We start from the raw sequence: 14,745 nt of genomic DNA on the forward strand, positions 1-14,745 counted from the left end.
TTAATGTAATTAACACAGATTTTAATCGTCTTATCAAACGATCTAAATTAACCGTGGCAAGTTCTAGTTAAAAACAATACTAGCATTTTCCCACAGTTCTGTCTACTTAATACAATGAAACCTATATGTGCTTAAGTTAGTATATTATTAAATCAAGGATATTCTAAAGATAATTTGTCCGTAATCATTTAGTTTTCTCATTGAATAAACCTTCACATAATTTGTTCGCGCCCGAGATGCGGGCAACACTATAAGCGGGCGGAGCGGCGTGCGGGTGAAGAAACGTCACTCAAAATCTCAACCGGCTGCCGATGCATACGCGCACCGTGTAATTTGTCTTTTTGCAACTTTGTTAATTCCAAAATAAACCATTACAACCAAGCAACTGTGTTTGGCCTAAACAAATGGTCCATCGAGCCTCAACAATCAACAACGAAAATACAGTCCACTCATTTAATACGTTTGGAGCGAACGAAGTGCAGCAAATTATCGCGACATCGGCTCAACGGTCGCCGGAGTCAAACTTCAGACATCAAGACAAAGGAAGTACCGTGTGGACAGGGGAAGATAAAGTGAGTTCGTTCCATATTTTCCCTTCTAAATCCTCTATAATTGGCTTCCTATTGTGTTAATTGTTCAATTTCACGCTTATGCATTTACGAGCGCCTAATTACCGTATAGTGAAGTACCCACTTTTTTCTTTTTTTTTTTTTCGTAATTCTTATCGATATTTTTTTCCTTTAATTCAACAATGGCCCAGCTAGATGTCTTAATTCGCAAACGTAGTGGCATGAAAGCCAAGCTTACAAATTTCTCCAATTATATTAGCTCAATTGGCGCTTCCGGCATAATCTCCGAACTTCAACATGAATTACAATGTCGATTAAATAAATACGAGGCATTATACGATCAATTCGATGAATTACAGGTGGAGATTGAGGTGTGCTCCGACAAGCCAGAGGACGAATACGAGGAACGTTCAAAATTCGAAGAGCGTTATTACGCGCTGATGGCGCAAGCGCGCAATCTGCTGTGCAGCGATGGTGCAGCAGATGGCGGCCGCTCTGTTGCAGGTTCGATATGCAAACAAGCAGGTGAATCATTCCAACACAATTTTATTCGCTTACCTAAAATTGATTTACCTCGCTTTCATGGTAGTTATCAGTGCTGGCTTGAGTATAGGGATACATTTTTATCATTAATTCACAGTAGTGCTTCAATCGATAACATAAGCAAATTCCACTATTTACGCGCCTCGCTCTCGGGTGCGGCGCTCGACATTATTACGAACATAGATTTTAAAGGCGACAACTATTTAATGGCGTGGCAGTTGCTATGTGATCGATATGACAATAGTCGCCTATTAGTGCATAATCACGTGCAGGCATTGTTCAATGTTGAACAGGTTGTCAAAGAATCGAGTCTTTGTTTACGTCGTTTGCTTGATACAATTAATAAAAATATTCGAGCGTTAAAAACATTGAACGAGCCGACGCAATATTGGGATACGCTTGTAGTTTACATCATGTCAAACAAATTAGACGTAGTAACCGGTAGACATTGGGAAGAATATCGTAATGGCTTATCGAAACCGCCTTCTTTACAACAATTTTGCGACTTCATTAGTAACAAAGCTGATTTATTCGAAACAATTGAAAATAAACAGCATACAAATGTAAATAAAACAATTTCGAAAAATAACAGTTATATAATAGCATCTAACATTAATAATAATAATCGTTCATTTGAACAATCAAAACATAATAACATTAAATCTTATCATTTGTCATGTCCTTTATGTTCAAAAAATCATCTTTTGTTTACATGTGAACATTTTCGTAGTTTAACGGTTGAAGAAAGATTAAATAAGGCGAAAGAGTTAAAAATATGTTTTAACTGTTTGCGTCCCGGACATGGTACTAAGCGATGTAGATTAACGCATTGTAATTATTGCAATAGTAAACATAATACGCTTTTGCACACCGAAGAGTCAAAGCCTACTTCATTTCAAGACCCAATGCCTAGTAGTTCTAGTGTTGCGTTGCCTATTAATCATTCATCATCATCCATTGCTTTCGCCAAAGAAAATAATATCGTTTTGTCGAGTAATGCTCCTATACAATTTACTACTTCTACGCATGTTTTACTGTCCACAGCTATGGTGAAAGTGATTGACGACAACGGCAACAGCATGGACGCACGGCTTCTACTCGATAACGGCAGTACGGCAAATTTTATAACGCAGTCGCTTTGCAGTAAACTAAAATTATCTACACGTTCCGTAAGTTCTGAAATTAATGGCATTAATAATCAATCGTTAACTAGTACACAAGCTTGCAATTTAACAATCGAGTCCCAATGTTGTAGGTATAAAGCGAATATAGAATGTTATGTTTTACCGGAGATAACTAAAATACTTCCTTCTACTGTAATAGACATCAGTCAACTTTCGTTGCCCTCAGATCTACATCTAGCTGACCCTTCGTTTAACATACCGTCAGTAATCGACATTCTCGTCGGGGCTGAAGTTTTCTGGGATGTTATATGTACTAAATCAATTAACCTAGGCAAAAACAAGCCTAAGTTAGTTGAATCAAAATTAGGTTGGATTGTTACAGGCCAACTACCAATACAGACAAAATCAAATTTTACGCATTCTTGTAATTTGTCGATAAGAGATCTTGACAACAATTTGAAAAGGTTTTGGGAACTCGATTCCGTCGCTTCGAGCCATGCCCTGTCTAGTGAAGAACGAGCTTGTGAGGAAAGCTTTAAGTTGATATACGATTCGTGACGAAGAAGGTCGATTTATTGTAACGATACCATTAAAAAATAATACTAATGTCTTAGGTGAGTCATATGAAATGGCGCAACGCCGTTTTTTATCATTGGAACGTCGATTTCAACGTAATCCTGTCTTCAAAGAACAATATATAGCATTTATGCAGGAATACGAACGTTTGGGTCATATGACTGAAAACAATACGCGTAATACTTCTGAAGCAGAGTCTAATATCGAATACTTTTTGCCGCACCATGGAGTCATTAATGATGCTAGTACAACAACAAAATTTCGTGTAGTTTTTGATGCATCTGCTCCAACCTCGTCCGGGCTATCATTCAACGACATCCAAATGGTAGGACCCAATATACAAGACGATCTTCTTTCGATTTTGTTGCGTTTTCGTCAACATAAGTATGTCATATCCGCGGACATTGAAAAAATGTATAGAGCTATTAATGTTACACCTAACCAACGCAGTTTACAACAAATAATTTTTAGGGAGAACAATAAGTTACCGCTCAAAACATACAAACTTAATACGGTAACTTATGGCACCGCGTCAGCTCCTTATTTGGCCACAAAGTGTCTAAGCAGCCTAGCGTCAAGCGCGTCGAATGAACAAATTAAACGGTCAATTTTACAAGACTTCTATGTGGACGACTACCTTAGTGGCGGCGACACCATACCACAGGTAGTGCAATTAAGTATGGAAGTACGTTCTATTTTATCTTCGGCGAAATTTCATCTTCGTAAATGGAAATCCAATAGCCCGGAGGTATTGGCCCAGGTTTTAGGTGTTTCAAGCTGTGAGGATAGTTTAAACTTCGCAGAAAATAAAGATACGCCACATAAAACCTTAGGTTTATTTTGGTTATGCAATTCAGATTATCTTTCTTTCTCTGTTAATATAGACTTGAACAAGCAGGTAACGAAACGTATTATGTTGTCAGTAATTAGTCAAATTTTCGACCCTTTAGGTCTTGTAGGTCCGTGTGTTGTTGAAGGCAAAATTTTATTACAAGGTCTTTGGTTGATAAAGTCTGATTGGGATGAACAAGTACCAGACAAAATAAAAACACTTTGGACATCCTTCTCAAACTCTCTATTACATCTTAATAATTTAAAGATTCCTCGTTGGGTGTTGTCTGATAAAGCGTGTTTATATGAGCTTCATATTTTTACAGATGCCTCGGAACAAGCGTACGGGTCCTGTGTTTACGTTCGTTCGATAGATGAGCAAAATCAAATAAAGGTTAGATTATTAATCTCTAAAAATCGCGTAGCACCAATCAAGCCTACAACTATTCCACGGTTAGAGCTTTGTGGGGCATTACTAGGAACTAGACTATACGTAAAGGTCATAAATGCTCTCCATTTACCAATTACAAGGTGTTATTTTTGGTGCGATTCAACTATTGTTTTACGCTGGTTATCTATGCCATCGCATTCATTAGATCCGTTTGTGCGCAACCGCGTTCATGAAATACAAGAGAGTACTGCTGACCATTCGTGGAGATACGTTTCGTCTGGAGACAATCCTGCCGATTTAGTATCACGAGGCGTGAAGGCTAATAACATTGGGGAATGTACGTTGTGGTGGTCAGGACCTGAGTTTTTGGTAAAGTCCGAAAATGATTGGCCAAAAATGCCATCTTCGGAATCTACTTACCATTACAACGAATCACAACTATTAACAACGGCAAATTTAAATCACGAGTCGGTGTTTCGATCGTTAATTAATAAATTTTCTAACTTCAATCGTCTTGTAAGAGTAATGTCATATGTTCAACGTTTTGTGTATAACCTTAAAAACAAAAGTAACAAAAGAATCGGTTTACCTACGAAGGACGAATTAGATCAGGCCTTTAAGGTCGTAATGCAGAATGCCCAAATTGATATGTTTCCCGATGAATATGTCTTGCTACAAAAGGGTAAATCGTTACCTCGTAAGAATAGACTTGCGTCGTTGAGTCCGTTCATGGACAATGACGGTATCATACGTGTAGGCGGAAGGCTTGAAAACTCACCTTACGAATATAATATAAAACATCCTATTTTGCTGTGTAGTAAACATCACGTCACTAAAATATTATTTCAAAAATACCATCTAGATTTATTGCACGCAGGGCCTCAACTGCTTTTAGCAAATATTCGTCAATTATATTAGCCCTTAGGGGGCAGAAAGCTTTCTAGAGTAATCGTAAAAAAATGTTTAAGATGTTTCAGATATAAAAATACAACTATACAACCTGTCATGGGACAATTACCAATTTCTCGTACTAACTTAGAATTTCCATTTTTACATTGCAGTGTCGACTATGCCGGACCAATACTGATAGCTGACCGGAAAGGGCGAGGTTGTAAGCTTATAAAATCATACGTGTGTATTTTTGTTTGCCTTGCAGTCAAGGCTGTGCATATCGAGCTTGTTACAGATCTGTCCAAGGAAGGCTACATGTCCGCTTTGAACCGTTTTGTGGCTCGTCGGGGCAAACCTCAGTCCATTCTGTCAGACAACGCTACGAACTTTGTTGGTGTTTCCAAGGAGTTGGAACAATTTTTACAGACTTCAAACCTGCCTTCAGAGGTTGCTCAGCAGGGCATTCAATTTTCCTTTGCCCCTCCATATTCTCCCCATTTTAACGGAATTGCTGAAGCAGCGGTTCGTTCTACCAAATACCATTTAAGGCGCTTGATTCAAATGACTAACTTTACATATGAGGAACTTACAACTTGTCTAACTCAAATTGAAGCCGTTTTGAATTCCCGTCCGCTTACCCCTCTCTCATCTGATCCCACTGACCTCTCTGCTCTTACTCCTTCTCATTTCTTAATCGGACGAACTCTCTTATCTGTACCTTATCCACAGGTTACAAACATGAAGGTGGAGCATTTGCAGCGTTATCAAAGAATCAATTATATAAAGCAGCATTTTTGGAAGCGGTTTTCTAAAGAATACGTCTCTTTACTTCAAACAAAAACTAAATGGTTCCATTCAACAGGACAACTATCTGTCGGAACTCTTGTATTATTGAAGGAAGCAGGTCAACCTCCTCTACTGTGGCCATTGGGACGAGTCACCAAAATTTATCCTGGCGTCGATGGAGGCTCAAGAGTGGCAGAACTAAAGATGAAAGGAAAAACTGTTCTACGGAGCTACAAAAACATCTGTCCTCTTCCCTTGGACTAGAACCTTCTCGTCACTCTGCTACCACAACTCTTCCATTACAACCACTTACATCTGTTTCTTCACAGCCGTGGGCCCATCACACTGCTTCTTTGAACAAAGGTGTTCAACCCGGGGAGGATGTTCGCGCCCGAGATGCGGGCAACACTATAAGCGGGCGGAGCGGCGTGCGGGTGAAGAAACGTCACTCAAAATCTCGACCGGCTGCCGATGCATACGCGCACCGTATAATTTGTCTTTTTGCAACTTTGTTAATTCCAAAATAAACCATTACAACCAAGCAACTGTGTTTGGCCTAAACATAATTTATCAAATAGTAAAAAAATTGCTTATTATCTCTCAGTCACACACACATACAAAAAAAAATTGATTTATAAATTCTTTAGCTTTTGGCCGCGACTCCGTCTGCGCGGAATAAAAAAAAATCTTTATAATGTATGTGTTCTTCCAGATTATTTTCTACATCTTTGCTAAATTTCATCAAGATCCGTTGATTCCATCCATCCATCCACCTAAACTTTTACATTTATAACATTAGTAGAGTGATAAACCCTTTTCATCTTTTTTACACCTACGGACATCTTTGCTGTTATTTTCGTTAAATACTGGACTATCTCCCGAAATACAGGTCTACTAGTTAACTAGCCAAGGCACCAGTGTTGCCGCAACACCGACTAATGTTTTTATAATGTAATTATATATATGCAATAAAGATTTTCTTTTTCAAATTTAAAAAGTAATAAAACATACACAAACAAAAATTTTAAAACGAAATAAATGCACGAATTTTACGAGCACAAGATGCAGATTTGGCGGGATTATTTTTAAACTATGAACTCATTTGTCATTCAAAAACAGTCTGTCCGTAAAGTCTGGGATGCAATTTTATACCAAACTGAACACATACAACACGGACCTATTAATTACAGAATAATGTCAATGTTTAAACACTAACCGTGGGTTTCTGAGACCTCAATGCCCATTTAAAACATATTAATATCTCTGTTTTATCAAAGTTAGTGACCGGGATGACGATATGTTTTAAACTGAGATTTTTATCTCAGAAACTATACGTTTTAATGCCGCATATACTGATATATTATATTTAAAACCTGCCGAAGAATACAGTCCAGCATATATATATATATTTCTTACCGTAAGCCAAAAAAATTCATTTAACAAAAAAAAAAAATCTCCTTGAAATTAAGGCCGAGAATTGAAATCCAAACTTCGGATAAAAAGTTAATGTTCCATCATTAACCACTGAAATGTCATTTAACTTAAATTAATTGTTGATTGAACTACGTTGATTATTTGCATATTTACAAAAAGAAAGTGGACATAATATTACAATTGTTTTATCTATGCGGATCACCGCGGATTTCCCTTGCCTGTCCACCTCTACAAAATCATATTATTATCTCTTTTATTATCTTAAAAAAAAAAACAGAGATAAAAAATGTTTTTGTGCAGGTGGAAACCCACGGATAGAACATGTACTAAAAGCGTCCGTTTTATGTAAGAGGTTCATTAAAATTATATATTAACATACAGTCATCGATTGTATACGCATGCTGGTCTGTCTGTCCAGAAGCTCTTTTTTGATGCCCCTGAACTTGCTCCTCAATGTCCCCATTCCGTTCATGGTCACCAAACACTTACACACTACACTTCATTCCAAAAATATTTAGACACACTTCTATCTACATTAAAAAATCCATAAAATCCTATCACTAATTTTGCTATTCTTTCTTTAAACATCTGACAATTGTTCATTGGATTTTTTTCCAAAATAATTGTCACGACATTATGACACCTTTATGGCACTATGACACTTGTGATAATAGTAGAGTCGAGGGTCAGTTGGTCGGACGTGCACGTATGAGGTGCGCGCCACACTGCACTGTTCATGCCGGGATATTCGGCACTCGGCCGATTCTATTTTCGCAAAGCGCCGCCACCGCACCGGAGACGTATGAACCCAGACTCAATAATATAAAAAAAAAAAAAAGATGCTAATTTATTATTTAACAACTTCCTTTGAATTTTGGGAGATATTTTTACAACAGTTGATTGTTGACCACAGGTGGTTATTTATGGAAATTACCCGTGTTAACTAAATAAAAACTTTTTGCGTCTTTACTTACTTTACCTTTACTTAAAAACTTAAAAGGTATACTAGTAACGCCATTTATAGTATTTATTAAACAAAAGAGCTTCAAGAGAAATTGAAAACAAAAGCCTACTGTCTAATAAAATGTTTTTTAATACATATACCTACTCTTAAAATAATAAAAGCAAAAATTGCTCGTTTTCTTATAAAATCTCTTTTATCATGCATTTAATTGTCTATGGTTACTTAATGGCTATGATAATATATTCATTATGGCGCTTAACGCGTCTTATGTTGCAATATAGTACCGGATAATGTTAATCGCTATTTTTATACCTTCACTAATGGAAACTAAAGATTTATGAGTCTGCATAAGAGCAGGAAAACCATAGTATATGAAAGAGTTTTTATTGCTTGAACCGATCAAAGGAAATTAAGGCGCCCTAGTACTAGTTTCACACAAGGACAGAAAATTGCAATATTACTATTGGTTGAACGCACACTTACGGTAAACCTATCGTAACACTCTCGTTCACTCACTCTCTCTCTTACTCATTTACTTCTTAACTTGAGAAAACAATTATTTTAGTACAAGTATGACTTAAACACATGTATACAACAAATTGAACGTTCAAATAATAGCAGTACTCTATTTTTCTATATGCCTCACTATAATTCCCTTGTGTGAAATGCTTTTGTAGAGCATATGCATACTTTGTTATAGAAACAAAACGGAAGTTTATGCAACCTCTTTGCTTTCAAAGGATACTATTACGGCACCAATTTTATTATGTTTATATCTTGACTCGTTTAGACGAAAGAACAATTTGGAGGACGAAGGCCTAGTGTGCCGACTCCAATGATCATCATCCTTTTAAGAATATCGGTTTTTAAATTAAAAATAAGTACGTAATAAGGACACCACATCCAATAACAACATCAGAGCTTATCATAATTAAGAGCAATTAATTTCATACTAAATGATAGGAAAATGTAACTGAAACTAGTAAACGTGGTTACTAACGGATGTATCCCATAAAATGTAGTGCGGGGAATGTAGGTGGCTCTCAAGGTCTCTAGGCAGGTACGCACATGTTGAACCATTTATTTATTTTATTAACCACTGCTGTAAGGCCAAGCACACACGATACGATTATAATCGCAGACGGATGCAGTAGCGGCGTCAGTGACTTTCGTAAGATGCAGATTTGTATGTAAAATAATGATTGCATTTAAAAAATGCAGTTTGGGCCGGCAAGAGCTCCGATTGGATTCGACTCCCGCAAAACTTGCCGAAAGTGCAAGCGCGTATATTTAAATAAACAATCATGTCTTTCGTTAACTACCGCAAGTTTCGACCGTCAAAGCTTCCGGACATGATTCAGAGCCGCAGTCTTGACAAATTTTCACATTCGTAAGTTTTGGAAACAAACCACAATATAAATCTTTCTATAGTAGCTAAGGCCGCAAACGCATTAGGCTGCAGATAAAACCGGATCGTGTATGTTTGGCCTAACACAGCAATGTGTTTTAGACGTTATGAATAGCGGATATACGCAACACCAACACTTCTGTTAATGCGTGCTTTGAAGATGGAAACAGTGTGCGCCGTGTGAATCACCATTAAACTTTTCTCGATTCAATTTTACGAGCCCTTTGAAAAAACTGCTAAGTGTTCAGCTATAAATTTCGTACAGATAGCTTTTTTAATTGCACTACTTTACAAAAAGATTTAAAAAATGTGGGTGATGGCTTACACATAAGCTTTTTTCCTCGACAAGTTCTTAGGAAGAAATATATTTTACATCTTAAATTCTAATCTACCTTGGACATAATCAATAAAGATTATTTGAAGAAGGGTTATAGCCTACATAATTATATATTAAGTATGTATGTATAGTTTTGTACATGTTACGTGCGTCTGTGCGTTGAAGATAACCAGACTATGTGCGCAATCTAGACATTGCGCTAAATTATTTCTAGGACTGCCCACTTCAAAGTCTTATCAAATTAATTGAACATCTGTATAATAAATAACCGTTCTTGAAGTGTATAAATCTGGTATACGATTATGCTATAGTATTTTTAAATAGAAGGTATAAGCCATATCTAAGAAGATAAATGTGCGACATAATAATTTCCTACACCGAATATGGGACTTTTTTTCGAAAATTACGTGAGATTTGTTAATTTTTATTGTGTTTTTTTTTAATTATTATACACATGAACTAATATAATGTAATTAAATAATTTAGGCCTATTCATCACTTTGAATCCATTTATATATATAATGGGTGAACAAACCAAGTGAACGCATTTTGAAATGACGTTTTCCACTGAAAAACCTTGGCTGAGATGTTGGGAAAACGTTTCGGGAAAGTAAAAGTGTCATTGGCGGCATGCCATCGACTTCGAGAGACGGCCATTGTGCAGCTATGAGCTAACAACATACCATATCTATAGTACATATCGTTTTAAAATAAAAACTACCACATTCATAGTTAATCTGCTACTAAATTGCACGTTGACATTCTCTTGGAATGCATGTAGCGTTCAAGCTTATGTTTTTTAAATTCTTTAGAAAAAGTGCTAATTAACGACCACAACTAGGTTAAAAATAACATAGTTATTTGATTATTGTTAAAACGGCTCAACAGATCTCGATGAAATTTTGCATAGATATAGAACATAGTTTGGAAGAACGCATAAGCTACTTATTAAGTTTTTAATTCCTCGCGGACGAAGTCTCGGGCAAAAGCTAGTAAAGATATCAGTTCATAGGTTATTTCTTTACTAGCTTATAGGTATGCTATGACAAATTAAATTGGACCAATGCCACCATGTTTATACCTATCCAGATTTCTATATAATCCAGAACGAAACACGACCTAATTTCCTTAAATAAGTCCAACTCAATGTCTAGTTCAAGCCGCGCTTCGAACAATAAAACGAATATGACCGACATATCCGTTCATAGAATCTAAATATAAATTAGCGCCACACTGGAAACCCTTTCTTGCTACACTGATTTCCGTCAAAATGAACGTTTAAACTCAAATTGAACAATCCAAAAAATCGAATACATTTTTCGAACCAGATATAAAAAGAGTTAATATATACGTGAAAATTAAAGTAAAAAATAAGTATCCTTAATCGTATAACAATAACATCTATATATATAAAAGAAAGTCGTGTTAGTTACACTATTTATAACTCAAGAACGGCTGAATCGATTTGACTGAAAATTGGTGGGCAGGTAGCTTAGAACCAGGAAACGGACATAGGATAATTTTTACCCCGTTTTCTATTTTTTATTCCGCGCGGACGGAGTCGCGGGTAAAAGCTAGTTTTGTATAAATATTTCAGTTTAAAAAACTTACATTCCAACCAACAGCTTCAACGTAAAAATCTATCTTCTCCGGGTCTTCAGGCTCTGAGTCTGTGTCCAAGAGTGTCTCATTACCACTATCTGAGTCTCTACCGGGGCTCGTCTCCCCTTGCAGATCCGTGACATCACTCTGTTGCTCTTCTTGTTCCTCCACTTCTTTCAAAGGAGCCAATGGAGTTGATTCCTCCAATGCAGCCCTTTGTGACACTTGTTTCAGTATTGACCCGAACTTCTCGAAGAAACTGTCGTCGACATCTTGAATTCTGTAAAAAAAAAAACATAAAAATTATTGCGCTATCCTTCCTTTATCAGAGTAAAGGTGGTGAACGAGAAAGAGGATTTTCCTTTTCTATTCACTTCCTTTTCTGTTAATTCCTTCTCTTAGGGAAAAGGAGACTATCCCTACCTTTTTTTCTATCTCCTATAGATTATGGATGCGAGTATTTAATTATGATTAATTTAAAACAAAAATGTAATCAAAGTTAACTTTTGTTTTAGCTTAGTCAATGTCTAATACTCTGTATAATTAAACTAGCTGTCGCCCGCGACGCCGTCCGTGCAGAATTAAAAAAAACGTAATAAGTAGCCTATGTGTTCTTCCAAACTAAGTTCTACATCTGTGCCAAATTTCATCAAGATCCGTTGAGCCATTCCAGAGATACCTTCAAACAAACATCCATCTGAACATTCGCATTTATAATATTAGTGTTATATAACTGTAACTTGATGTAACTATCTTCTCTTGATGTTTTTTTATTCCTAACAATGTGATAGCATAAGAATTATATAGTCAGAATTTATAATTAATTTTACTTTAACATGACCCACTTTATAAGCCAATATTAAATGGTAAAAAAGACAAAAAATAATAACACTGTAATCCTTAACATAATAAAAATTTATTGATAACAACAAATTTCTTAAAAGTATTTTAATTTAAAATAACAAATAATTTTATTAATATTGTTAAATAACACATTAAGTTAAATGATTATTCAAAATCATTAAATAATAAATTTTAAACTTCAGTAACAAAATTCATGAATAAATGCACATTTATTTTACTTATTGAGTATTTTATTCTTATAATTCTAATAATCACATTATATTGGAAGACAGGAATGATATAGCTTATTTTTAATACATTTCAACAACAAAAGAAAAAATACAGGCTATATAATTTTAAACATCTAAATGTCACTAACGATAAAGATATTTTTCTATAAGCCACTTCTATTTTAAGTAAAGAATTCCATTATTTTCAGAGAACTTCCTTTATAAAGTTGTGAGTATTCCATAGTGTTACATAATTATTTCACATAATACGGCATAAATTACATGGCTTAGAAGATTGCAAGCTAATAACTACAAAAGGTACTAAATGCCATTATCTGTTTAGATAGATTACATATCTAAACCAGAAAATAGAGTGTATTTGATATCTGTGTACTCTTCAATGCCATGTTTGCTACCTTCTCGGCCTATTCCTGATTCTTTTATTCCTCCGAATGGAGGTTCAGCGGCTGAGAGGATACCATCGTTGATAGCAACCATCCCAAACTCTAACTGGCGAGACATTCTAAATGCTTGGCCTAGCTCTCTTGTAAATACATATGCTGCGAGGCCACTATTTGTACTGTTTGCAATTTTAACAACTTCTTCTTCAGTTTTAAATTTAAGACAAACAGCAACCGGCCCAAAAATCTCTTCTCCATAAATAGTCATATTAGGTTTAACATCAACCAACAATGTTGACTCATAAAATTTACTCCCAAGGTTAGAGAATTTTCCACCAATCAATGGTTTTGCCCCTTGCTTAACAGCATCATCCACCAATCCGGATACTTTCTGTGCTTGCATATCATTAATTAAGGGCCCACAAGTTACACCTTCCTTTGTGCCAGGACCTAAGATACATTTCTTGCCAATATATGCCTTGAAACCCTCAACAAACTTGTCATACACATCTTCATGAATCAAAAACCTGTTTGCGCCAACACATGCTTGACCATTATTTCTAAATTTAGCTAACATTGCCTGATTTAATGCATTTTCTATATCAGCACTTGAAAACACAATGAATGGAGCATTTCCACCTAACTCTAACGCAACCCTTTTCACTCCCTTTGCTGCCATTCCATAAAGGATTTTTCCCACATGAGTAGAACCAGTGAAAGATATGCATCTTATATCCGGATGTTCACACATTATCTTACCAACATTGGGAGCATTTTTTCTACTTGTTGTCACTACGTTAATAACGCCTTTTGGTACTCCAGCTTGTTCTGCTAATTCTGCTGCAGCTAATGCCGCTAATGGAGTATCTTCTGATGGTTTAATAACACAAGTACATCCCGCCGCCATTAAAGCACCAACTTTACGTGTTATCATTGCAAAAGGAAAGTTCCATGGTGTTATAACTGAAACAACTCCAACCGGATGTCTGGTTACCATAATTTGTTTATTTGGCCATGGGCTGGTTAACACCTCACCATTTATGTGCCTTGCGGTGTCAGCAAACCATTCCAGAAACGAATTACCGTAAGCTATTTCGCCTTTAGCTTCCGAGAGTGGTTTACCAGATTCGGCTGTTATGATTTCGGCTAAGTAATTAGTATTTTTTTGACAAATGTCATACCATTTTCTGATAACATAAGAGCGTTCCTTCTGGGTAGTATTTTTCCAGGTTTCAAAGGCATTAGAAGCAGTCTCGATCGCTTTCTTAGCATCGCAAGCATCCATATCAGGTACTTCAGTTATTACACTGTCATCCGCAGGATTGAGCACAGGAAATACACAATTGCTATTGGCGCTCACCCATTGCCCATTTATATAAGCCTGATTCCTGAGCAACTGCATGTTTCTTGATATAATGGTATAAAATTTACAAATTCGAGTTGTATCAATTCGCGAAACAATCATTTTACGCTCACCCGCCGCCGATTACTGTTCGCCGTATCTCAATTTACGTAACGCAGTCTTAATCGATAAGTTGCGCAATAAATTATACACTTTAATAACTTATTAATACAAAGTTATTTAACTGTCTTGATAGCAATTTATTTAAAAAAACTTTTAATAAAAACATAAATCTGACGTTTGCCGTTTGCCGTATTGGACAAAACGAAAAACTAGAGATAACGAAGAACGACAGATAGATAACTAATCTGTGTGTTGCCACAATCATCATCTAATGTTTCCCCTGATTTATTTGGAATTGGGTCGGCTAATTTAACAACTTGTGAAAATAATAAGAATTTTTACATAGATCC

At 36.1% G+C, this 14,745-nt stretch overlaps 3 protein-coding genes across 7 annotated transcripts in view; 1 reads left to right on the forward strand and 2 right to left on the reverse strand.

Moving 5' to 3' along the window:
* LOC106714078 (protein unc-13 homolog 4B) overlaps positions 1-14,745 on the reverse strand; it is a 40,214-nt gene that overhangs the window by 10,661 nt on the left and 14,808 nt on the right. For 4 of the 5 annotated variants that reach the window (XM_014507023.2, XM_045680013.1, XM_045680015.1 and 1 more), the window contains exon 2: positions 11,466-11,736. In XM_014507023.2, the coding sequence (XP_014362509.2) occupies positions 11,466-11,736 (271 nt within the window). Of the gene's footprint in view, positions 1-7,524; positions 7,834-11,465; positions 11,737-14,745 lie in introns of those variants that run through there. The other variant, XM_045680016.1, reaches the window with a different exon arrangement.
* On the forward strand, positions 1,956-6,267 carry LOC123721390. The gene is made up of 2 exons (XM_045680017.1): positions 1,956-2,281; positions 5,655-6,267. Exons 1-2 carry the CDS (start codon positions 2,018-2,020, stop codon positions 5,973-5,975), a joined length of 585 nt encoding a protein of 194 aa, XP_045535973.1. The 5' UTR covers positions 1,956-2,017; the 3' UTR covers positions 5,976-6,267.
* On the reverse strand, positions 12,764-14,618 carry LOC106714089 (succinate semialdehyde dehydrogenase). Its single transcript, XM_014507034.2, has one exon. It carries the CDS (start codon positions 14,393-14,395, stop codon positions 12,878-12,880), a length of 1,518 nt encoding a protein of 505 aa, XP_014362520.2. The 5' UTR covers positions 14,396-14,618; the 3' UTR covers positions 12,764-12,877.

The sequence above is a fragment of the Papilio machaon genome, chromosome 11, assembly GCF_912999745.1.
Source record: "Papilio machaon chromosome 11, ilPapMach1.1, whole genome shotgun sequence".
Lineage (NCBI taxonomy): Eukaryota > Metazoa > Arthropoda > Insecta > Lepidoptera > Papilionidae > Papilio > Papilio machaon.

Excerpts from the sequence above, each read along its gene's own strand:
- LOC123721390 (XM_045680017.1), top strand. The coding sequence starts at position 2,018 with ATGCCTAGTAGTTCTAGTGTTGCGTTGCCTATTAATCATTCATCATCA. Across the intron at positions 2,282-5,654 it reads TAAAATTATCTACACGTTCC|GTTACAAACATGAAGGTGGA; the intron begins GTAAGTTCTGAA and ends CCTTATCCACAG.
- LOC106714089 (XM_014507034.2), bottom strand. The coding sequence starts at position 14,395 with ATGATTGTTTCGCGAATTGATACAACTCGAATTTGTAAATTTTATACC.